Genomic DNA, 25,468 nt, shown 5'->3' with positions numbered 1-25,468 from the left:
CGTCAATGAAAACAAAAGACAAAGCCGGGCTACCGTGGTGTGGGTTTCAGTCTCCTAGCTATTATAAAGAGGAGGGAAAAATAAAAATAACTTCAAAACCAGGAAGGCAATCATTCGACTGACATCGAACACATCGAATTATTTTATACCATAATAAACAAACAAAAACAAAACTAAAACGATTAAATAGTGTCGAGCACATTTTCTCTGTTTTATTGACCTGTTGAGTTTAGCTGAGGACACATTTGGCTGCTTATTGCTATTATGGAGAAAAAAATATATAGATGTTGCATTATGTATAAGGTTGAGTAATGTTTTATCTTATCTTTTTACAACCATTAACGTTTCTTAGATGAATGCCTTCTCCAATCATTTGCCTTTATTATACAGAAAACAAATTGATTATATAGCAATTGACATTTGTTAACTGTAAGTCGGTCAGCTATGGAAACAAGCAGGAGGCGCCAGCTTCTTTTGAAAGGGGAGACGGAGAGTCAATACATTCTTGTTTGTCAGCAAGTAAAAGGCTAGGACCAATCAGCCTCTACTTATATTGTTAAATACACCAGCTGTGACGTGTCAAAAATGTCTTGTCTGTTACTGTCCTACTAAACTGTAGACTTTATCATTTCACATTTAAACAATATTTGAGGGCCCAGAATAAAGACAGTGGATTCCAAACCAAACTCACAATGGTGAGCGTTGACGTGCTACATCATCTTACTGTATCAGGTTTGGCAGGCCACCCTGCTACGGCAAACAAATGAGTGCAAACAGATCCGTCAGGCCCTTAAGGTGAACACAGTAATATGACCTAATGTGAGAGGACGTGGTGACATCATTTCACAGTCCTCTGCTGCCATCTAGTGGCAAAAATATGTGAAGCAGACAGAAGGACAGCTTGATGACCTCTCTCTCTTTAAACAAAGCAAACTCAGCAGGTTTTTACAGTGGGGGGAATCAAATGTGAATGATTCATCTTACCGTATTTGTCTCTGAGGCCCACTGTGCATCGGAATACTCCACCAAAGGCAACATCTTCCCCGAAGATGACTGCAGGGCAAAAACACAATGCAGTCAGCGAGAAAATGGCAATTCTTTACATTCTGCGCTGGATGTGTGTTAGTATATGTATGATACTATATACTAACACACCACGTGTCTCGCCTAATAGCTCTTTAATTGGGGCTTAATTGTGTTTGGTTCAGAGAACTGATCAAGCAACATTTGTACCCTTTAGTAGATTGTCTTGTTTAACTTGATGTATAGGTCTTAAATATCTGACACAATATAGCGTGCGTAGCTAAACAGTTTTCTATGTCTTTGTCATACACAGACACTGCAAGAAAATGTTCATCTCTTAAATAAAAGCTGAAATGTTTTGTAAAAAATCTCTAACGTGGAAAACAAAGATGTTTTGCCTGACTAGTATTACAAGGCTGTAAACAATGATTTAAAAGCCAGCGCGTTCTTTCAAAAGCCTCAACACGTCCATTGAAAATAATGGTTTTTCACAGACTTTCATCGAAAATCAGTGATAAAATACCATGTCCTGTTTTGGCATCCTACCTGCTGTTGGATCACTGGCCAGAGTGTTGTCCAAGGCACTTGTAACAGCCTGGAAAAGGTTCATCTTCGTGGTGGGTCCTAAAAAGGTTTAAAGATAAATATACAGTATAACGTTCAAGAAACCTCAATCAAAACATGCAAATGCATTTATTGTTACAAAACGGATCATGACACCACCAGTTGTTTTTCATGACTCGCTTGTCTTTGAGGAAATAAAATGTTAGCAATGAGGACTGTCTCAAACAGGTGATGAGGCCTGCATTTCAATGCTGTACCGACAAGATGCACCAAGCGAGCAGTGCTTTAAATTACATTTTAAAAATTAATAAAAATCACCCATCTTCCCCAACATTCCCATTTTTGTTCAGCAAACATGTATTGTCAATGCATTGCAAAGTATTAACCCATCTACTGCCTAGCTATTCTAATGGAAACGTGCTGCTTGATAGGTCAGTTACAGACTTGACCTATCAAAGTCTGTGTCACCTTTAACCAGGCAGTGGAGCTTATAAGCTAACTGACATTTTATAAAAGGGACTTAGCTGTTGAAATAGTTCATCAGCATCACTCCTTCATCCACTAAAACACAGCAGGTATCATGGATAGATATCTGCCAGCTCAATCAAAAATGTGTTTTGCTTATTGCAGCTCGACTTGGCTGTTTTGGAGTAGGCCTATCACTGTGCAGATGTTCATGCAGGCTGAGGCTATGATAGTTAGTGCATTTGAACGATTCCTCATACAAATTAAATTAATCTGCTATACTATAGAATTTGACTGTTTAAAGTTCATCTGCATGATATAAATAATGTAACTTTATTTGAACAGGGACCTTTAACCTGAGGTTAACACATTATTTTGGATTATTTTATTGTGTTACTTGTTATGACATCACTTCTAGTTTGAAGCCCATCCTGGTCCAATATGGAACTTAACACATGTGTGATGTGGTAAGTTGAAACATCAAGTGCACACGCACAGAGTTGGCTTTTCAGTAAGGAAGCTAACAGCACTGTGAACAGTGTCTGGTTGGATACACGAAGGGTTGTAGGCTACCTGTGCTCTCTATTCTAGTGGTCCTATGTAAGTCATTTTGACACACAAACAGACAGAAGGCTACAGGTTTAACGCTACATAATTAAAATATATGTCAATTCTGCTTTGAATAATAATGTGTCTCCAACATGGTCACCTCCCACTAAAAACTTCATATTTATAGTTGAAAATGTACTTATTTGAGTCTACTACTACATGTCCCCTTCCCCCTTATTGAACCCAGAATTCCTAACTTTGCTAAATGTTGCTAATTTCTACAACGTCACAGTTAACAGCTGGTTCATTCAAACTTCCAGTGCCCCTCTCCTCTATTGCTCGCGCAGCTAGCGTTAGCCGGCTCACCATATTGTGTAGGTACAGGGTCAGGCTGGTAGGTAAAGTGCGCTGCATGTCTTCGCTGTGTTTTCGTGCGGGAGTTGCAGCCCGGCGACAATTTCAGCAGAGCGGCACCAAAAGAGCTCTGTGCCCCGGTACCGACACCGGAGACAGACAGTTTCGAGTGTGAACCTCGGACGAAGAACCGCGCAGCAGCCGCCATCACTGTTGTTATGGCTGAACAGGAAGGGCAAAGGATGAAACAATGCGCAAAGATCGTCTAGGAGCGCGAGGGCATCACCACTATGTATTATATCCTCCTGTCATTGAGCTGAAATCCCACCCTATTCCTTGGTTACTTTTTTGATATTATCGGGATGCTTTAGTCTTAATTATTTATGTATAATTTATTTTGTATTATTTTGTATCCTAAGTTCATTTCTCTAATATACCACCACACCAGGTCAAGATACAAATAATGAATTCGTTATTCTTGCGATAGAAATGAGAGATTGTGGGGTTTGAAACGATATATCTTTATTTAAATTACATTTGATGTGTATTCGTGTAAAAATTTTAATAACTATTACAAAGAGAGAGACACGTCGAAAAAGTAAAACGAAGGTTAGTTAGAGAGGGGAAAAGAAAGGAGCAGCTGTGTGGAAAAGAGCTGCGGCTCTTTGTAGTGCCCGGGAATAGTGTCAGAGTGAGACCTCTTGTTGCCTCCGCTCCCTGTCAGCCTCCACGAGCAGACAAAGGCTGCGATTGGTCAGGAAGGTGGGCGGTGAGCATGGTCAGAGATTGTGAAGACCGACCCCGTTTGTGGTCCGAACACATGCAGGTGCCCTGAATGTCACCCTCATGTTTCAGTTTTTGTCCTGGACAACTTTTTTTTCCTTCCATCGTAAAGAGTTAAAACTACATTTAATGACGTAATTATTATTAATGATGTAATTTGGACGACAGGCTTATTACAGCTGTGCAGGTTGAATTCACTCATCTTTCAGGAAACAGTGACCCACTGTTCTTTACCTTGGTGTATAGGCAACTAGGCATATGTTTTTTTGACACTAAAACCTTTTCCAGTGTATATGCTCAAATGTACCATACCACAACTGTAAAGTCCCATTTGTAAATGGGACTTTACCCTACCCTTCCAAAAAAGAAACACGTTTGACAGGGCATACTTGGTCAAATAACCTATCCTTTATTTTAGAAAAACCAACTAACAATACAGTTTTTTTTGACAGTGCTATATACATTTATTATCAGAGGACGTAAGTAAAAAAAAAAAAAACATATATATATATATATATGATGATTAAATGGAAGGAGAAAAAAAACAATACAAATTTGTTAGCTCTACATCTTACAAATTAAAAATATTGTTACTCTACTCAAGTGTTTAAGAGGCCTAACCTGCAAAAAAGAAAATAAACTAGTTTGAGGACTTTGCACACTCTGCGACATCCAACCTTCTGCCGCTGCTGCACATCCTTGCCAGATTCTGTAAAAAGCAGATAAAGCACAGATGGTAAGAAACAAGTGGAGTAGAGTCTAGCTGCAGCCCCGGAGGACAATACTGAGGCGGGGCGGGAGTACTGAGGCTGGGCGGAAGTGATGTGACAGACGTGATTTTTGACTATTTAGCTTCCATAACATGTCTGCTGCTACGTCACTCACTTGCCCCAACCACCCAGCTGTGATGCCTGAATCTAATCCTCAAAACAATATAAATAACACAAATTTAGTAGCCTATCGGTCTGCGGTCTTTTTTATTGTTAGACGTGACCTTCTCAAGATGGCTGCCGCAGTGTTCCGTTAGCCGAGTGGAGCTAGCGCCGTGGCTAATCTAATGTTCTATCTATATTCTAGCCTCTCCCTGTCCCCTTGCCCTAACCACCCAGCTGTGACGCCTGAACATAATCAACAAAACAATATAATTTGTCTAAATAACGTTCAAAATTTATTTTTATTCTCTTCCGCCCAGCCTCTGTACTCCCGCACCAGTACTCCCACACCGCCTCAGTATTGTTCTCCGGGGATGCAGCTGGATACTAATGCACAAGTGGATGGAGAGAATGTATAAAGTTCTTCCTGCATGGGTTCTGGTGAATCTTACATTAGCTGCGCGGATGATGCTGTTTGGAGACTGGAGGGCTGCAAGGTCCGTTAAGATCCTCTGGAGATCGCTGTTAAATGGACGCTCTGAAACCAATGATAGGCAGATATAACATCTGATAACCAATGAAACGGCTGAATACATTTTATCCCCCCCCCCCCAAAAAAAAAATACATTGGAAAAAATTAACGTACTTTTTTGTCAAAAAAAAAATAAAGTGTTACAAATATGTCTAAAGTGACATTTTCAAATTCAAACATTAAGCATTTTATCTTACTGCAAGTCATTAACAGTCAATAGATCTGTGCCTCTGCTATTGGTTGCAGGGGGAACTGTCAATGTTGTGTTGTGTCACTTATCCAATGTATTACAACACAACTGCTGCTGCTGTAAGTAGGATCAAGCCATAATGTCATTCATTTGGGCTACCTCCAGGGCATCAATGACATTTCACTAAACGAGATTGCTTGATAAAAAATAAATTGTAAAAAATTGTCTTTTTTATGGTAAGGGTAAAGGGCTAGAGAATGCATTACGTCAATGAACCACACAAGTATAGCTGTGTGTGTGTGTGTGTCTGTGTACCTGGTTCTGCTGATGCCTCTGTTTTCAGCTGTAGGTATGGATGCGCCAGCAGCTCTGCAATGGAGATTCTCTCTCTGGGGTTTCGCACTAAACACCTCTGTAACAACCAACCAGATAATAATAATTAATATTTTTACGTTACTTCAAAATAGAAAGAAAAAGTCAAATCTGTATACTGCATGAAACATAACATTTATTAGTATCTTTTGTGACCCCATTACACTAAGGGCGCACTCACACTAGGCAAGTTTGCCTGTTCCGTGCTCCAGTACGATTGCCCCCTGAAGTGATAATGGAACATGATGTAACTTTTTACTTGTGCATATATTGTGACATTTGTATTTCTTTTTGTCATACGTAAAAGTAGGAAATGTTTAATGAAACAGAATAGAATGTAAATACTCCTCTGACCAGAGGATGGGGGAGGACCATAGGGTCACAGGAAGTAATAGGGGGAAGGACCTTATATGGCCATACAGTAGCAAGGAGTAGAGGGAGGGTCTACCGGGGTTCCCCCAAACAGCTGTGCCTTTTTCACTCCTCCTTCTTCCAAGTCTCATTGGTTTTCAGTTCACTATATAAGAGCCTGTTTTGAAGCAGGACAGGGCTTTTTGGGAGATGATAGGGCTTTTTGATGCTTTTTTGAGGCTTTTTGGGGCCGCTTTTTGTGTGTTACTCTCTGTTCCAGCAGACTCTATCTGTCTCTTTAACCATGGAGGCAGAAGAAAAACTTAGAAAAACTTTGTGAGTCCAAAATACTCCAAAGTACTTAGAGGCAAAGTCTTTTAAAAACACATCTGTGAACCTCTTGACACTAAGAATGACTTGATCAAGAATTTTTTAGAACTAGAAAAACGGACTGAGATGCAGGGGGTTAGATGGACACTAATGGTTATATGGGGCCCGTAGCACTGGGACTTGTACGCGCTAGTGCGTACCGCCATGTGTATAGTGTCTGTTTAACTCACTGTAACATTTCTGCAAAGGGATAGACTGATATTGATGGTCATATGGAGCCCGTAGCACTGGGACTTGTACGCGCTAGTGCGTACCGCCATGTTGTACAATGTCTGTCTAACTCCTTGTAATTCATTAAGTTTTGTAGCGCGGTGAACGATATGTACAGGCACGTAAGTGTTTGGATATTGTTTCAAGAGTTACAACAAATTTAGAAACGAGAACCAAGTCAAACTAACTCTATTAAATGAGTTATAGGCATACACCCTCTTTTCTTTTCCTTTCTGGTCCATTTTATGTATTATCTATACTCTCTTGTATTTTGTAAATAAAATCCCTTAAATGTTGAAAGCCTCAGTTGTGAATTAGTTTATAACTGGAACAGCAGGACCTTAGGTATAGTGTTTTTTCTTCAAAGAGATGGTTTGTCCCCGGAGAGGTAAGTTCAGTATGATTCTACACGACGGCACATTACTGATTTAAAACACACACAACTTCATACAACTAACTTCTCTGTAAAGAGAGAATATGTTGATACACCTAATCTTTAAACTAAAAGAATAGGTCATAAATACCTTCCCAGATTAAACTAGATGTTTATATTCTGAAAATAGTATATTTGTTCTATTTTATTAGGAGGGTGGGTTACAAAATAAGTTTCTAATAACTTATACACAATATTGAAACCTTCCGTGAACACGGGAGAAGGATTTTCTGATAACAATATTAGAAAAGGTTTATAGTTTAGCGGAGGTCGACCTTATTATAAGCAGAGGTGACTCTGTTAAAATAGGGATTTTTAAACACAGTGTTATATATTGGACATTGTACTTTATTTAGACGTAAAACTCAGGTTAGTCTAGAGGGTAAATGCCGCACTTTTAAACAAGGAGGCCGGGGTTCGCGTCTCTTACAGGGGACTAAGGTGAGGGGAGAGTTTTCTTTATAGAGGAATGATAGACAATTAAAGCATTGTGCCACAAGTTGGTTACCAGGAGTTTGAGAGGACATAACTCATAGACTTTTGATAATAGCTTTTCATTTAGATTAGACCTGTATAGTCGAAATCGTAATATGGCGCCCAATTTCGCGGGGCTCGAGTTAGATTGTTAGTTTCATATAACTGTGTATTATAGTACAAGGGATAGAGAAATAACTTTCTTCCGAGCTTAAAATACAAGGACCTGAAACTCCCGTGAGGGAGAGAGTCTTTTTCAACCGGCGAAAACAAGCCGAGGAAATAATTGAAGTCTGCCAGAAGGAATAAGAATACGACGTGTCTCCAATTTGCGTTCAATTTCCTTTAATAAAAATATAACGCACGAACCAGCACCATTGGAGATTACGTTTTTTGTTTCTTCTGCTTTACTTAAATCTAGTAACTAATACACTGGACAGGAGGCTATTTGGTCTTCCTCTAAAAACTCGGCCGGCTTTCTTATGTAAAGTAGGAATCGTCTGTTTAAAATGGGGAGATTGGAACTGTTTAGGTAAGATGTTATAGACTAGGTTCAGTAAAAAAGCGCTTTCTGATTGAGATAAAACTCAAAGTAGACAGAAAGGGATTTAGTAGATAGTTCAATTAGTTCTGCGTACTAAGTTTAGGTGTTACAAGTACTTGTGGTTATTAGTTTGTAATAATCGAAGCCAGGCGTTAGGATATTTTTAAAAAGATAAGTATATAATAACTCCCTTTTCTCACTGGAATTGAGATAGGCAATATCCAGAACGCGGTGACGGTCCAGCTAATCTGATCAGTTAGTGCACGACCAAGAAATCCAAGAAAGGAAATAAAAGGCTTGTTACCACCATATATAGTAAAAGTGTTTCACTTTTACTCACCTGTCATTTGTTTTTGTTGGTTTAGTGGCTAGATTGTAGCTTACTTTACAATTAAGGATGGATGCGGTTTAACTCTGTTGTATACAGGAACAGATAGAGAGAGCCTATACGGCTTCCACAAGAGGAGAGAGCAACCTCTTTAAGAATTTTTTCTTACACAAAACAATAGTAGATTTTAAAGTTTCTGACTATTTTAATGGTACACATAGATTTACATGTTAAACTATTAGGATCAATGCCCGATGAAAACCATTGTGGTATAGTAGCCTAATTTATTTTCTAAATAGGGACTTTTGAGAGGGTAATTCTTCCTTTTCTCCTCCATTTCGCGTCCATTTCACGTCTTGGTGTGAAAAAAGGCTGTGAGTGCAGCACTTTGGGAAACCAAAATGGAGTCTGCATCCAGGGAGTCATAAAATGGGGGAGCAGAGGTGACAGCCATTTCACCAGGGTTTTCTAAATTGTCAGGAAAAAAAGCAATTCTAGACTACAGTGAGAAAGCTTTGAGTGCTCAAAATCAACTTTCGACAAATATGGGGTAAAATAGTCTTATACGAGTAAGTTATTGAGTCCATCCGTTGATAAGATGGGGAAACAGGTGCTCGCTGTGTTTTAACATTTAACAAACTCTTACATTTTGTAAACGGGACAGCCACGGCTCTCACTTTAAATAGTGCGCTCTACGTTACCACAGTAAAGTTCGCGTTTGTGCAAACGGGGTATTTCCTTTGCGCCTTCACATTAAAAAGCATGATTAATAGCAGACGTCAGTAGGTTTTTATTTTGAAGCAGATAAAAACAGGAATATAATTTTTCACTTGAAGCACACTAGGCATGTCTTCTGTTTTAGTGGATTTAAAAATGGTAAAAATAGACAAAGCTTTCCATTTACACTATTACTTGCTGCGCTCACACTAAAAACCTCATGAACGTTAGTGGGAGTCTTTCAGGCATTTATTTTCATTAAACATTCGTAGAGAAAGGAAAATGGTATTTCAGAGCAAAGAGAAGAGACGCAACAAGTCAGCAGTAGGCTATAGAAACAGTTTGAAATTAGCGCAGTAGAACTACTCGCAAAATATTCACAGACAATCTTTGTCATTTAGCCTACAAAGGTGAAGTAATCTATTTAATATAGGTTTAAGGTTTTATGGTTTGGGTTTTCAATGAGAGAAATAGATGTTCTAAAAATGATTGTTAAAGCAGTCAGACAGGATAGTCTATTGGTAACCGAGAAATGGCTAGAAAACTTTTGATTTTACATCAAGAGTAAGAAAATGCACACACCTGAGTGACCATTGAAATGGCCTCGATAAGTTACTCTGGTGCACAAACTTTGTAGAACTTACTGGACACATATAACATGTGGTTCATTTTAAAAGAGAACTTTGTTCTCATTCCGAAATGCACATACAACACCAGAGTTAAAAGAGTCAACACTGTGTTTGGTTGATGAGTTAAAGATACAACTGAGAATACTCCTTTGAGAAATTAAATAAAGTGGAGACACCTTATCTCATTCTTCCTTGATTCAGTGTTGAACCCTTTTTAGCTCAATATACATTACACAATGCCGTGTGGAATATTGTCTGCCCCGGGGACCGATTTCTTATTTTTATTTTATTTAGATGTTTAATACATTTGTACATTTGTTCTGGTCTCGGAGTGTAAAGAGGAGAAGTAGACCGTGGGTATAAAAACTGTTACAGGTTCCCACAGACCGTGCCTGGGAAATCACACCTTAGAGGAAAAACAGGAAGACCATATTGGCATTAACGGTAGTGGCCCTATTTTATGGCATCTATCCTTCCTTCCTTCTACACACTCTGAGCTTACCTTTGAAGACACAGCTGGTGCGTGTGCTCTTTGAGTTTAAAACTTTAACAAGTTGCCTTTACTTTAGTATAGTATAGTGTGTTCTTTCTTTTTATCTTAGTCTGTTTATATAATCACAGTCTTTTCTATCGTAGAAAGTTTTTTTACTCAGCTATTTTTTGTTTCTTAGAAAGGATGGGACTGGTTAACTTGTTTTCGCGGCTTTGGTTTGAGTTTAGAAAACGTATAGGCAGTTTGTCTCCGGTCCGACAGCCCATTGTGAGGTTGGCTGGAGCACCTGTTAATCTTTATTTTTGTCAGTCCAACCTTTCTCTTTTGTTTAATTCAAGATACGACAGGAAAAAACGTAGGGGGTTATTGTTTAGCACGGGTCAATTTTGAGATTTGTGTCTATTCTGGCTTCCACGGCATGTATTCTTTCATATTAATGTGAAAGAAGGGACCAAAAATAAGCGTTTTAAATGTTTATTTCTTACTATATGTTTTAATTTTATTTTTTATTTTTTCCTGGCGTCTGAGTTTTGCTCCAAGGTTTTGCCAAAAGTGAGCATTTTAACGTAACATACAGCAGCGCGACCGCTGTCTGACTCTTAATAACCATGGTACTGTTAGAAAGCTCTGTATCTCAAGTATAATCTTATCGAATCATAATATGGACATTTGCTTTTGATTAGCAACCAATAGTGAAAGTGTGAGGAGTGATTTGGTACAGTGAGCGCAACCTGTTTGACTGGTGCGCGTATTGATTTGATTCGCCAGAAGGCATCACGTGACCTGCTTTGGTTGCCGCGGGTAGTTTCAAAATCACAAAATAAAATGGTAAAAAACGCCGAAAATATTCCAAACTAACACAAAATAAAGACTGATTTATGTGGATACGGACATTAGATGATTGCCTTTTGAAGGGGAGAAGTGTTAAAGACATGTAAATTATTCTGATCGATCACGGCGGAGAGATACAGTCTAATAGAGCATGAGAGGGGGAGAGAGAGGGGAGAGTGCTGCGGCTACAGCCACAGTGGCTCATAAGGAATGTATCATGTTTTAATTAGCGTGTGGATGAAAATGTTTGTTATGCCATAGCATAGTTTATATGTTAAGCAGCGGTGTTGAGGGGTATGGTCCTAATTCACTAAATTATTGTAGATAAAATCGGTGATTACCAGTAGAATTCACGTTTTTATTTTTATTTTTTATTTTTTTTCACGACAGTTTTCTCTGATCAAGTTTTCTCAATATTCCGAGTCTGAATAAAATGTCTCGGCTTCCAAACCACTGGCATCTACTAGACTTCCCAGTGTCATTCATTGCCCTATTTTAAGAGGTTTTTACACAAACATTTGTTTATATATTGTTGTTAGTTTGATTTATGAGACATTTTCCTCCTAAAAACATGCCAACGGTGCATTTCTAAAACGTAGGCTTTTACATAGTATTTTTTGATTTATTAAATACAAAGAAATTGTGTCCGAAATCTATGGTGTAAAATCTTTAAAGACTAATATGTGGTAAACATAAATTAAAGTTCTAAACTCTGGCTTCATCCAACATCTGGATTCTTTGGTTTAAAAGACAGGGGAAAATCCCTATTCACTGGGGGTGATTCGCCTTAATTAAAGATGTGTGCCTTTGGGAGAATAAGTTATTATGATTGTTTTACCTTAGTGGCTAAGAACATGAGTATGGAGTATCAGCTTTTAGTTTTTATTTCATTGCATGTCATATAGATACCCAGAAACCTAAAATCTACTGCAAATCTCAGCTTTTGAAATAAAATCTGGGGGCTTGTTTGTCTAAGTGCCTTTTACCTAGATGTTTTTATTTATATTTTGAATTAGATGAAGAAATAAATGATAAAAGGGTTATACCAGTGATATTAGTTTCACTGTTACTTTTATTTTCATCTTCATTTTATTTACTACTGAAATTGTGAGTGATTTGCTCATTTCTATTGTTCTCTATTATAGAAGATTTTAGTTTTGCTACTTGATATTATGTGAGTACCCTATGAATATAGCATACGAGCATAACACCAGTTTCTATCTTTATTTTTATCATTATTTTTTGATGGATTACTTAAGTTTGATTTGCTACTTTCCTTTTAGTTTTCAATGGTGAGACATTCTCACTCTCCTTATGACAGATGGCTGTAGTGCCTCTTCACTAAGCATTAGGCTCTCTATATTCCAATACGAATCAATAGGATCCTTTCTAAAAGCCCTAAATACAACTTTATCAGCAGCCTTAGTTGGTGAATTGCATTTTCCTCTTACATTGAGTAGTCTATTATATCACAACCATAGACTCTTAGTCTGCAGAAGAAGTTGGGAGACTTCTGGGCCTACTAGACCTCTGACACATAGGCCTGACTTGATAGCTACGTCTCAGGCTGTGACACCTCCAAACCTGACCATCTCCTGTTCCATCTGGGTGAACTACACCATGTCTCCTGGAGGGGAAGAATCGTTCGTTTGCTGAGTGCTGTGTTCCATGGCACTCCTAACAGTCGGTGGGGGCCATCAACTCTATCCTGCTGTGGCGTCATTCTTGTCATGCAGTGGGCCTTTCTGCATCTGCCTGTCTTCCTGCGCTCTCAAACTGGGAGCAACAAGTCTTCTATGATGTGGGCCAGGGGCAGGTGTACTATTCTAAGATCAGAAGTTCTGGGGACTGTTGGGAAGATGTCCTGTATGCTAAGCCTGGAGAAGATATCAAAGTGTGTAAACCTGGAGACAAGGGTTGCCATCTTGCATATTGAGCAGACACTCAAAAACTGACTAATCTACATACTCTGTGATTGAAGAAAGGGCTCAAAAGGCCTAAAAGACTCCTTCTAAAGTTAAGATCGTCGTGGGACTGTGTTTTTTAAATTTTTTGGACATTACAAACTTATGAACTTTTGATTCTACTGTCTGATGAACGCTTTACTCTGAATGGTGTCAGGATGTCATGGTTTTCTTACAGGTATACTCTAATGTGTTCTGCTAAATGTTTCTTCATCTGTACGGTTGTGTCATGGTTGTATTAGCCTATGTAACTGAGGGGAGTCTTTTAGTATTGTGTAGGCCTATATCCTTTGAGGTTGCTTATATTATCTTTAGTTTTTTTTTTATATGAACAGGTTTTTGGTAATCCGTCACTTACTTATTTTAACTTTTTGATCTGGTGTTGTGTTTATGCTCTCTGAATTGGGTTTTACCGTTATGAATATTATAATTACTATATTATTACGTTTATGCTTTTCTTTTTTGTAGATCCTTTTTCTGGATAGTGTATTCTATTTTATGCTTGTGATTTAATGCAATTTTCTATGGATCAGTTTAGAAAAAGAAAAACGTTTTTTTTGTTATTTCTATTTTGATTTGTATTATGAGGGTGTTTGATGTCCCGATAATGGTTGAATATTTACAAGTAATAAGTTTCATGAGAGGGTGAAGTGATAATGGAACATGATGTAACTTTTTACTTGTGCATATATTGTGACATTTGTATTTCTTTTTGTCATACGTAAAAGTAGGAAATGTTTAATGAAACAGAATAGAATGTAAATACTCCTCTGACCAGAGGATGGGGGAGGACCATAGGGTCACAGGAAGTAATAGGGGGAAGGACCTTATATGGCCATACAGTAGCAAGGAGTAGAGGGAGGGTCTACCGGGGTTCCCCCAAACAGCTGTGCCTTTTTCACTCCTCCTTCTTCCAAGTCTCATTGGTTTTCAGTTCACTATATAAGAGCCTGTTTTGAAGCAGGACAGGGCTTTTTGGGAGATGATAGGGCTTTTTGATGCTTTTTTGAGGCTTTTTGGGGCCGCTTTTTGTGTGTTACTCTCTGTTCCAGCAGACTCTATCTGTCTCTTTAACCATGGAGGCAGAAGAAAAACTTAGAAAAACTTTGTGAGTCCAAAATACTCCAAAGTACTTAGAGGCAAAGTCTTTTAAAAACACATCTGTGAACCTCTTGACACTAAGAATGACTTGATCAAGAATTTTTTAGAACTAGAAAAACGGACTGAGATGCAGGGGGTTAGATGGACACTAATGGTTATATGGGGCCCGTAGCACTGGGACTTGTACGCGCTAGTGCGTACCGCCATGTTGTACAATGTCTGTCTAACTCCTTGTAATTCATTAAGTTTTGTAGCGCGGTGAACGATATGTACAGGCACGTAAGTGTTTGGATATTGTTTCAAGAGTTACAACAAATTTAGAAACGAGAACCAAGTCAAACTAACTCTATTAAATGAGTTATAGGCATACACCCTCTTTTCTTTTCCTTTCTGGTCCATTTTATGTATTATCTATACTCTCTTGTATTTTGTAAATAAAATCCCTTAAATGTTGAAAGCCTCAGTTGTGAATTAGTTTATAACTGGAACAGCAGGACCTTAGGTATAGTGTTTTTTCTTCAAAGAGATGGTTTGTCCCCGGAGAGGTAAGTTCAGTATGATTCTACACGACGGCACATTACTGATTTAAAACACACACAACTTCATACAACTAACTTCTCTGTAAAGAGAGAATATGTTGATACACCTAATCTTTAAACTAAAAGAATAGGTCATAAATACCTTCCCAGATTAAACTAGATGTTTATATTCTGAAAATAGTATATTTGTTCTATTTTATTAGGAGGGTGGGTTACAAAATAAGTTTCTAATAACTTATACACAATATTGAAACCTTCCGTGAACACGGGAGAAGGATTTTCTGATAACAATATTAGAAAAGGTTTATAGTTTAGCGGAGGTCGACCTTATTATAAGCAGAGGTGACTCTGTTAAAATAGGGATTTTTAAACACAGTGTTATATATTGGACATTGTACTTTATTTAGACGTAAAACTCAGGTTAGTCTAGAGGGTAAATGCCGCACTTTTAAACAAGGAGGCCGGGGTTCGCGTCTCTTACAGGGGACTAAGGTGAGGGGAGAGTTTTCTTTATAGAGGAATGATAGACAATTAAAGCATTGTGCCACAAGTTGGTTACCAGGAGTTTGAGAGGACATAACTCATAGACTTTTGATAATAGCTTTTCATTTAGATTAGACCTGTATAGTCGAAATCGTAATACCCCCCTCCCCACTCCCCCGCTGGCCCGTGGTCGCACTGCTCCCAAAGGCCGCGGCCCGGGCACGATTGCTCTATCATACATACGCCATCACGTCGTAATACGATACATACGTCATCACCAAACGTACTCGCTACCGGAATTAGTAGAACAACAATGGAGAACAACAGTAGTCGCGGATTGCCCCAAACACCTCCGAATTTGTGTGGGTCTTATCCAGCTGCGATCATGGCTTCGACTGAATACTGTCGCCGGCCCAATTTTCCAGCAAACTCTCCACTTCGCGATCGCACCGGAACCCACTTGTGAAACTCTTGCCGCCATTGTTTACAATTGTTGTGGGGAAGAAGGGTCATGCATGGACTACGTCATCCAGCTCAGGTTGCATATCCGTGCGTGTCATCTCATTAGCATCTGTGCCGTTCTCTCTGGCACACCTCTCCCAAGTGTGCCGTGGCCAAGGGGTGTTCCGTGCTGGAATACGGATGGCGTGGTCACACTAGCCAAACGTTCTAGACTTTAGTATGCAAATTAGCTCGGGCACGGAACAGCGGCCCTAGTGTGAGTGCGCCCTAACAGGGTTGATCCGTGGCCTCTCACCTTCAATACATCCAGCAGGTCCTTCTCGGAGATGTCAGGAAATTCAATCTTATGGGTAGTGTCGATGATGGCATGCAGCTTGGCGATCTGATTGGTGATGCTTTGGAAAGGGGTTTTCCCATAGGTCATGTAGTATAAGATACACCCAAGGGACCATATGTCACCTTTGGTGCTGATCTTTGGGATGAAAAGAAGATAAAATAAAGTTTTCCACAATGGTGCTGCAATGAGAAACTATTGAAGTGAGTGTTGAATTAACTTAGTACAGTACCTTTGAGCGTGCCTTTCCTGGCTTTGATGAAGTGTCTTTGATGGCTTCAGGGGGCATGTAGTTTAAGGTCCCAACCTGTTTGACAAACAATCATGTCTTACATAGCAAGGGCTGCTATTTCCACCTGGACTGTAGATCTGGCAGCTTATTTCTATTCATTTCTCTTTCCAGTTTCATATATTTATAAAAACAGCTGTCAGTTGTTGAACATGTATTAGGCTGACTGGAATGCTTAAAATATTAAAAGGGATATTCCACAATGAAGCTCCGAAGCCCAAAAATGGTTTTCAGGACATCCCTAAACATGAATATCTTGGTTGTCTGCTCAGTTTTTAAGCAACGAATCGCAAGTGCATTTACACCAAGATTTCCTTGTTTTCCAGTTAAGTACTTTCTATCCAGTCACCAGGGCTACATGTTTACATGACTACGTGCTAAAGGTCTCAAGGTATTTATTCACTTACTTGGGAATCCTTCATGATGCTCGTTACGTCTGGTTGGATGCTGTTTGCGATGCCAAAGTCGATCAACTTCAGCGTAGCATTCACTATGACAAAATTGGCGGGCTTCAGGTCACTGTGGACGATTCCTGCACAGAAAACATACGTATGTAATGGGAATGGTTAGAAATTCAGATCATTTCAGTGTGTCGTAACGCAGAGAATCAATTAGGTTAACAGTAGCGAAGAAGAAATACAAACACACCATGTTTGTGGATGGTTTGGACGGCCTCCAGCATGTTCTTCCAGTAGAACTTCCTCTCCAGCGGATTCACAGTTTTGCGGTTTCGCAACCAAGTGTTCAGATCCAAGTTTCCACACTCCATCAGCATGTAGATGTAGCTGTTGGTTATTTCACTAAAAACAAATATATGACCGTCAGGGCTTTTTACAAGCAGACATAAAGAGGAAACATTTTTTCACTTCCATTTCTGTTTATACAGTCATTCCTAAAATGTTCCAAATTATTAAGTGGTTCATAAAATCTTACTATTAGTCTTGCAAATGTTTCAAATAATCTTGTCTTCATCTTATGTTTAATAACTGCTCTAAAATAATAAGGGAATAATTGTTGTAATGGTTCACCACATTGGTATTTTATTTATTTCCCTCTACACTGCAGACTCGTTATACTGAACTCCTGCACAAACTTTACACCTATTATTTTATTAACAGATATTTTGCCCATACATTTTATAACTTTATTGTAAATCTTTCTTTGTTCTATTTATATTCTTGACTTTGCAGTAAATGCTTTTTATTTCTTTGTTTATTGAATGCTTCAACACACTCAGGCAAAATTCTTATATGTGGAAAAATGACATGGCAACTATTCTGATTCTGTATACAAATGTAACTGAACAATACGCAACTAGAATGCAATTTTTTCCACCTTAAGAAAAGGCCAAAAAAGTGTCCTTTGCCAGGCGTGTATGTATGGGTCATGTACTCACTAGTCATACAGCTTGATAATTTGTTCGCTGTACTGCTGCAAGCGGTTGAGATGCTCAATCTCGTTTTTGTAACTTTCTACGGTCTGAGCATCAGCCTCCTCCAGGTCCACGTACTTGACAGCAAACAGCTGCTTTTTGTGATCCAGGACCTGGTATACCTGGGGCAGAAAAAAAATATGTGAAACAGTCAACACTTATAGCAGCAGACAACAAAGTGTACAACACACTGGAACACAATATGAATTCCCCATTAGTGTTTTACCTTGCTGGAGCCACCACGTCCAATCATCTTCAGTATGAAGAACTGCTTACCCTTGATGGTTATGGACTCATTTGACAACGCAGAAAAGGAAGACTGAAATCAGAAGAAAGTCAACCAAGTCAATTTAAGATGAGAACTTGTGTAGGTTATTGGCTTTTTCTGCATCTTATACTACAGGACAAGCTATATTCATTTTTACAAGGCCGGATTTATAATGCATTTCATCTCTGCTTATTCAAACACTTTGTAACTTTGTTTTTGAAAAGGCTCTCTATAAATAAAGTTATTATTGTATACATCCATGCTTATTACACTGAAGGCCCTGTTATCTTATTGTCATTAACATAAGATTCTGGATATTGTTGAAGCTCTGATGGAAACAGAAGTACGTCTGCAGAAAAAGACTGATATTTTTAACTTTCATATCACTAACAGACACATACACAGTTAAGAAAAAAATACAACTTATTACAGGTCACTATGCCTGTTCAGGCATGCAAACTCATAAGCCATGAAAAAGGTGAGAAGTCCGAAAACAAACACCGGTAGGGGGGTCTGGATGTTAATCTGCAGTGACAATCCGCCAACCGCGGCCGTTAACCAGCATGCGCATAAATCAATGCAAATGGCTGTAAAACAACGGTTGGCAAACTCTGTGAATGTATTTAAAAAGTGATTCACATAAACCGAGTAGGCACTAGGGTTGCCACCTTGGATTTAGGAAAAAAAGGGACACTTGATGTTTGGGGCGGAGGGCTCGGCCATTATTAGGCTACCAGTTCAGACTGACCAGTGTAATGACCTATAATAACCATAAACACCTACAGTGCTTTTTACAGTAGGATATATAAGGAGACTGAGGTGGGAACCCTGTACCTTGTAGGGGGGTCCGGGGGAATGCTCCCCCGGAAGAAAAAAATGCAACCTTTTAAAGTAAAATTCATCAATCTGGTGTACTTTGAGAAGAAAATTGCTGGGCCCATTATCTCATAATCCGTATATGAACCAAATGGTTTCCACAATCTTTTTTTCTATTTTCGCAGGGAGCATGCACAAGCATTATTTATTAAAAAAAAAAAAAAAAAAAAAAAAAAAAAAAAGTGGGGGCCCCACACTGGGTCTTGAAACGGGCCCCGAGATCGTTGAGACCGCCCCTGCCCGCTGCACTTTCTCTCTGCCCGGCCCCGCTCGCCCCTCCATTGAGAATGCATTAGTTGGCGCAACAAACGCCTCGGCCCGTGTGAAACGGCCTTAACTACTGAACGAAGGAAACAGCTGGTGAAAAAAAGAGAACAATTCTGGGAAAAACGGGACGGGTGGCAACACTAGTAGGCACATTAACACGGTAAAATAATAATACTGCGGCTGCTTGAACGCTCCGATGACTCGGAGAGAATTTTTTTTTAACTTCCCTACAGACGCTCTGACTGACTGATGTCACCGCCCCTCAATGACAAACACTGTTCCTGATTGGCCAAATGACCGTCAAAGCTCATATGATAGGAGTTAACATCCGTCAATCATAGTTTGTCACTATGGTCACTCCATGTCCATGCTCCGCTCCACACACACACAGTGCTGGCCATCAGACCCCCCCCCCCCTCCCCTCCAAAAAATATTTTCTCAACGGATCTCCACGAATCACATAGATGGCCAATTTCGATTCCAAAACGGCGAATTTCGCCGAAAGGTGACGAGTTTGCATGCCTGCTGTTTCTGAGAAGGTGATTGTTGCCTAATGAGTTACAAAAGGTGTTTGGTTTCAGCATTAAAAAAAATTAATGTAGTATAAAACATAAGGGCAAAGATAGAGCATGAGCACGTTGGACCTGTGGAGTTTGGAAAGGTGGTGCTTGGTTGAGGGGTGTACACGGCTGCTGAACAGGGCCAGCTCTGTGTGCGGCCACTGCAGAGGAAGACACTTCAGGGCCTCTCTTTACAACCGGAGTAATAAAGCTGGGGGGGGAGAGAGAGATGGAGTGGATGACGTTATAGTGGTAAACACAGAAGCTAGGGTGAAGAAACAAGAGAATTCCTTAGTTCAAGATAATACCTGTTAGCAGAGGGGTTCCTGTAGCTGTTTGGTGTCTGGAAGACTGGTTGTGGGTTCAGTCTGGAGGGCAGATGGTGGGATGGAGTGGGGAGGGACTCCAGCACACGGGAAACAGCCCTGGGGTCAGGAGGTGTTGTGCGTTTATCCTGGGAAGTCAATTATTTGGAATAAATGATTTTCGAATAATTTCAGCAATACGATGAAGCATTTTGTGCTGTAAACGCCTAGTGTGAAACCCATTAAAAAAAACTGAGTGTGGTCAGACCTCTGGGGAAACATGGCGGCTAGCCAGAGTTGGTCTCTTCCACTCTGATGCGGTCTCCTTGCCGACAGGTTTAGGCTGTTCCACTGGTCGGCTGACAGGGACCCGAACAGGTAGCTGAAGATCCTGGTTTCCCACACAAGTAGACACACTTACCGGAACACCTTTTTTTGGCAAATAAACAAGAAAAACAGTAAAATACAAAATCAAAACATATTTCAAGTTAATTTAATGATGAAAGCCTCTTGAATAAAATCTCTACCCGTGGGGGGTTCTTCATGATTGGGGGGCACCAGCTGTTTCACTCCTGCTTTCAGGTTACGTATGGCCAACTCCAGGAGCTCTGCTGGCCGGGCATGTAATGCCTGGGCTTTGTGCAGAATGGAAGTCGCTTTGCTTACATTACCTAAAAAGAAAAAAAGGAAGAATTATTATAATTTGAATATATTTTACAGACAGAGACTAAACAAAGTTAGAGGCTGTAGAACACTGGCACCTATGGAACAAAAACTCAGTTGATATTTGTGCTCTTAATATTAATGTAGCCAAAAAACACCGCACATTCCATGAAAGATATCTTTGTAAGTGTGTAAATGTGTGCATTGTGTACAAATGTTCTGAGTAAATCTATAACATACTAACTAAAATAAACACAAAGCCATTCTACCTTGAGAAACCTCAAACTGGGCATGTGCTATGTGCACCAAGGCAAAGCCTTTACAGTTGTATGTCGCAAATGTAAATTGGTCCTGGGCTTCATCAGGGTCATCAATCCTTCAAAAGAGAAAATAAATAAATTGAATTAATACACTAAAAAGCACCTGACAAAACTTTGATGTAAAACTGAACAATGTGCGGGCCAACACTTCAATTTTATTCTTTGTTTTTTTTTCTCCCAATCGTAGTGGGATTGAGTTTCCATCAACATATTAGGGTTGACTTCACAGTGTCACGTCTGAATGATTCAAATAAAAGGTTTCCCAAAATGGTTCAGTGTGACATTATCAATATACATTTAAAATGATAGGCTGAGCTTTCGGTATTTATAATAATAATAATAATTGAAGATAATGCTTTTAAAATTATGACAATCTCAATTTATACCTGCCTCAGCCAACGTTAACAACGCTTGCCTTTAAATATCCCCCAACACACACCCCACCCCAGACTTTGATGCAGATAAAGTATTTTCATCCACACTCACCCCTTGAGTTCTGCATATTTGACCAGTATTCTGGCGTAGCTGATGTTCTTGCTGAACTGTCTTATTTGCAGCTTGGAGAAGATTTTAGAATAACAGTCCTTGAGCTTTATGAGGAGGCCAATGTTAGTATGAGGGTTGCCCATTTTCTCCAGGTTCATCAAGTATGTCAAACACGACTCAGGGGAGTTTGTGTTGATGACCTGCTCAAAGTTGTACGTTATATCTGCCAGGGGAAAAACAAACAAAAGTCGTTAAAACAGTCAAAAAGCTAAAAGGGCACACAGTGCTCCCGCAGTTTTACGTTGTATTAATTGAAGGACTTTAGGTTTAACATGATATCGTGGTCATATAGTACCTTCCATTCTGGAGGAGTCCCTTGTATCACGTGTGTGAAGGAGTGTGGTGGTTGAGTCCACAGGGAGTTGATCTGGGCTGACAGCTGGACGCTAAGAACACGTCATAGATATAACAGAAAGTTACTACACTTCTTTTTATTCAGACCGTGTTAAACATTCTTGCTTAGTAGAGTGAACGACGAAAACTCCTGAAAACCCTTGAGTGTTAATTCTGACATTGTTAGACCCAAACTGCTTTAGCTTGTTTACACTCACTTGAAAATGTCGATCGACAGCATTTCTCTTCGAAGATGATGGCCTTAATACCGAGTTCACATTTGAACCAGAATTTTGCCTAAGAGAAAACAAAACAATGTATGTATAAACACCAATTTTAATGAATCATTTCACATTAATTAAAATATTCAGGAATTTGCAAAGCAAATTGAACGGCATGTAACAAATGGTATGAGGATTCAATACATTTTCAAAGGTTGTCCTGTCCTGTGGTTTCTCAGATAAGAAACACAGATTAGATATTTTCTCAGCTACATAGACACAGCACTCCTCTTTGTTGGATTGAACTCAACCATGTGTTCTTTATAACCATTTTCTATCGTGGCATTTGGGGCACTACTGCCATCCCTGCAAGGGACATTGGGTGTCCCAAGCAGGATGACAGTGTATGCATTATTAACCTGTCAATACTATAAGCAAACTTTATTTACTACATTGTAAAACATGTTTATTTGGTAACAATAATGTCTTTATATAGCATTCCTCAAGAGATAATCAAATTAAAGACATTTAGAAACCAACATTGTTATAATAGAGAACTACCTGGACAGTATCAAAGCATCACTTCTCTGTGGGGGCTTTACACTGAAGTGGTCACCATCATCATCCTCCTTTTCTGGGATAGAGAAAGGTACGATGGGAACTCTCATTGGCTGGAATACAAACAGTCAGAACATCAAGAGTCATGTGGTCGTTCATTTCAGGTCATTTTTATTTGGGGAGAAAAAGCATGGTCAAGTGATTTGTAAAGTAACTCTCACCATGCCAACTGCTCTTTTGCGTTGCGATCTAGATCTCCAGCCTGGTAGCTGGTCATCTGATGACCCACCGAGGGGCTCTGTCCTGCAGGCCAAACATTAACACAAGATGTCACACTCAAGAAATCAAACCGAGGCCTTATGAAACGTGGGAAGCTGTTGTGTGATTCTTACCCTAAACCAAAAATACTGGAGAGCTGAAGCTCGCCTGTCCCATCCGATATCCTGCTTACTTTTGGCAGTGCTGAGCCTTTTTTGACCGAATCTTCCACATGACTGTTCGAAAATACTGGCAGACACAAAAAAGATATTAATATATAATGTGATAATATTGCAATGTATCAGTCTGAATTGCTGTACAACAATCAAGTATTCAATGGTATGAAACATGAATAAATACTCACGTGGTAAATTTTCCTTGTCCTCTGAACAGGAGAATTGTGTTTTTCCCGGCTGCATGTTTTGCAAGGCAGCCTCAAGCAGTTCCTTTGGTTTGGCACCCAGTTCAATAGCATTCTTCAATATGTTAATGGCTCCCCTTGTGTTGCCTGGTAAGATCATAAAACAGACACTGAAAATTCCAGGGAAAACATATTTTTTCCCCATATTTTTTGTACAACTGCAATGCTGTACAACTTTTTTTTTTTTTTTTTTTTTACAGAAGTTTGTCCATGTTTGGGTTTTGCATCGAGCTATTTGTTCTTTCGCCAATAATGAATCGATATATTTGTACGTATTGTGACACCCTTAGAGTTATCATGTTGTATAAAAATCACCAAAAAGCACATCTGCCTACCTTTAGACTGTTCAAACTGTGCATGCGCAATGTGAACAAATGCAAAGTTCTGGCTGTGAGATGTTGCCACGTTGAAGTTGGCCTCCGCCTCACTGACATCTTGAATTCTGACGAAAGAAAAAGAGGAAAGAAAAATATCGTAAATGCACACCCTGCTGTTGTTTGAAAAGCATATATCACAAGAATATATTCAATCTGACCAACCCAATCTACTGATGAACACAGTATTAAAACCAGAAAGACGACAAAGATCTCTTATAGACAAGTAATAACTCCGGTAACTTACGCTTTGAGCTCTGCAAATCTGACCAACATCCTGGCGTAGCTCTCATTCTGACAGTGTCTCCCTAGTGGCATACTGGAGAATACTCGTGTATAGAAGTCAATGAGTCTGGTGAGGTGGTTGCCATTCAGGTGAGGGTCCCCTTTCTTCTCCAGGTCCGTCAAATATGAGCGACACGACTCAGGTGAGTTTGAGTCAATAATCTGGTTAATATTGTCGGTGTCATCTGTAACAAGTGCAAGATGTTATGATGACTTTATGATGCATACATACGAATGTATGTGGATCATACAGTGACTACTGCTCCTGGGCATAGTGGCATATCATTACCTTCCCTGAGATGCTCTTTAATTTTGTTGAGCTTTTTACAGAGCATGGCAAACTGCAGCTTTCGGTCCGTATGCTCCTCTTCCTCCATCTGAAATTGAGGGGGAGATGCAGATTCCATCAACCCAGCCCAGATAAGGGGTGTGACTTCTCTTGGATATGAACTAAGGGCACCAAACCCATTTAAAATAATAAAGATTGAATGATTCCTAACTTGATATGACAACTGGTAACTGATGATTTTGTACCAGGAAGGCTGTAATGTAAATGCACATAGTAACGTTTAGACTAATCCAAAAACGCTGTTGTCACGTCGACTAACCACAATGAGTTGCTTTGTGGATATTATTCCTTCCACAATGTTGACTTGCAGTATGACTTTCATTTAGACACAAGCTATACATACTAACTACTAAACAAGTTTCACTGGCATATTTAATACAAATTCGTGTACAGCGTTTTCTATTTAGGCTACTCTCTTTTGTTTACAAATCTAAGTTAGCTCAATTAGCTAGTTAGCTGACATGTTTTTAGCTTACGGCGTCGCTAACGATGGCATGTCAAGTTAGCGAATAGGTTACCCTGCGGGTCGCGCAAACTCAGTATAAATGCATCTGTAAAAGCATACGAATGGGATATTGCTAAAATGGCATCTTACCGTAATTCTGTTCATTTATCCCTTTTCACTGAGGACGCAGGAAAAGGGCTCCACTCGGCTCCACTTCAACGGCCAGCTTTCAAATGTGCCACTTCCGTGCAAGCCGTGTGCTGATTGGACAGATGTGGTGACGACATGGTTAGGTTCGCAAACGAGCCCTCAATCGCGAGAACTACCCATGGAACTACCATGCAGACGAGACATGTACCTAAATATGTAACACATATGGTAACAAATCGTTCACACACCAAGTCACCACAGTGCATTATGTACGTATTTAAGATTTCATATGTTTTTTTTTCATTTTCCAGGATTTATATTTCTAAAAACTTTTTTCTATAGAAATTATATAGCCTAGCCTACTAAAAGCTGTGACCTTGCTATGTGTCTGGTAAACCCTGCATGTAGGAAAGCCAAGCCAAGCCAAGCCGTGTCCATGAATGCAAAACAATTGTACTTAGGGGAAGTAGATATTATTTTTCTTCTCATCAGCCTTTCATTAAGTTTCATACAGCCAGACCATACATAACAGCCATTCCACCAATGTATGTGTGATGTTAG

At 39.4% G+C, this 25,468-nt stretch overlaps 2 protein-coding genes across 2 annotated transcripts in view; both read right to left on the bottom strand.

The window, feature by feature from the left end:
- The window catches only part of bckdhb (branched chain keto acid dehydrogenase E1 subunit beta), a 64,807-nt gene extending 61,636 nt beyond the window's left edge, over positions 1-3,171 (bottom strand). Inside the window, exons 1-3 of the mRNA XM_080039223.1 lie at positions 2,968-3,171; positions 1,570-1,647; positions 985-1,053 (exon numbers count right to left, since the gene is read on the bottom strand). Of these exons, the coding sequence (XP_079895349.1) occupies positions 985-1,053; positions 1,570-1,647; positions 2,968-3,163 (343 nt within the window). The 5' untranslated portion in view covers positions 3,164-3,171. The remainder of the gene's footprint in view (positions 1-984; positions 1,054-1,569; positions 1,648-2,967) is intronic.
- Positions 3,172-4,195: 1,024 nt separating this feature from the next.
- On the bottom strand, positions 4,196-24,982 carry ttk (ttk protein kinase). The gene is made up of 25 exons (XM_080038888.1): positions 24,908-24,982; positions 24,253-24,340; positions 23,926-24,148; positions 23,640-23,746; positions 23,248-23,391; positions 23,018-23,132; positions 22,847-22,928; positions 22,629-22,738; positions 22,065-22,143; positions 21,809-21,899; positions 21,454-21,676; positions 20,917-21,023; positions 20,512-20,655; positions 20,253-20,413; positions 19,988-20,133; positions 19,764-19,890; positions 17,935-18,027; positions 17,673-17,830; positions 16,925-17,076; positions 16,684-16,808; positions 16,220-16,294; positions 15,949-16,125; positions 5,648-5,744; positions 5,063-5,148; positions 4,196-4,447 (listed from the first exon to the last, which is right to left on the bottom strand). Exons 1-25 carry the CDS (start codon positions 24,920-24,922, stop codon positions 4,379-4,381), a joined length of 2,994 nt encoding a protein of 997 aa, XP_079895014.1. The 5' UTR covers positions 24,923-24,982; the 3' UTR covers positions 4,196-4,378.
- Between the last annotated feature and the right edge of the window lie 486 nt (positions 24,983-25,468).

This window comes from Ammodytes marinus (genome assembly GCF_949987685.1).
Source record: "Ammodytes marinus genome assembly, chromosome: 13".
In the NCBI taxonomy this organism is placed as follows: Eukaryota; Metazoa; Chordata; class Actinopteri; order Uranoscopiformes; family Ammodytidae; genus Ammodytes; species Ammodytes marinus.
Note: the sequence above shows the minus strand (reverse complement) of the source record. Positions and strands in the feature narration are given on the sequence as shown.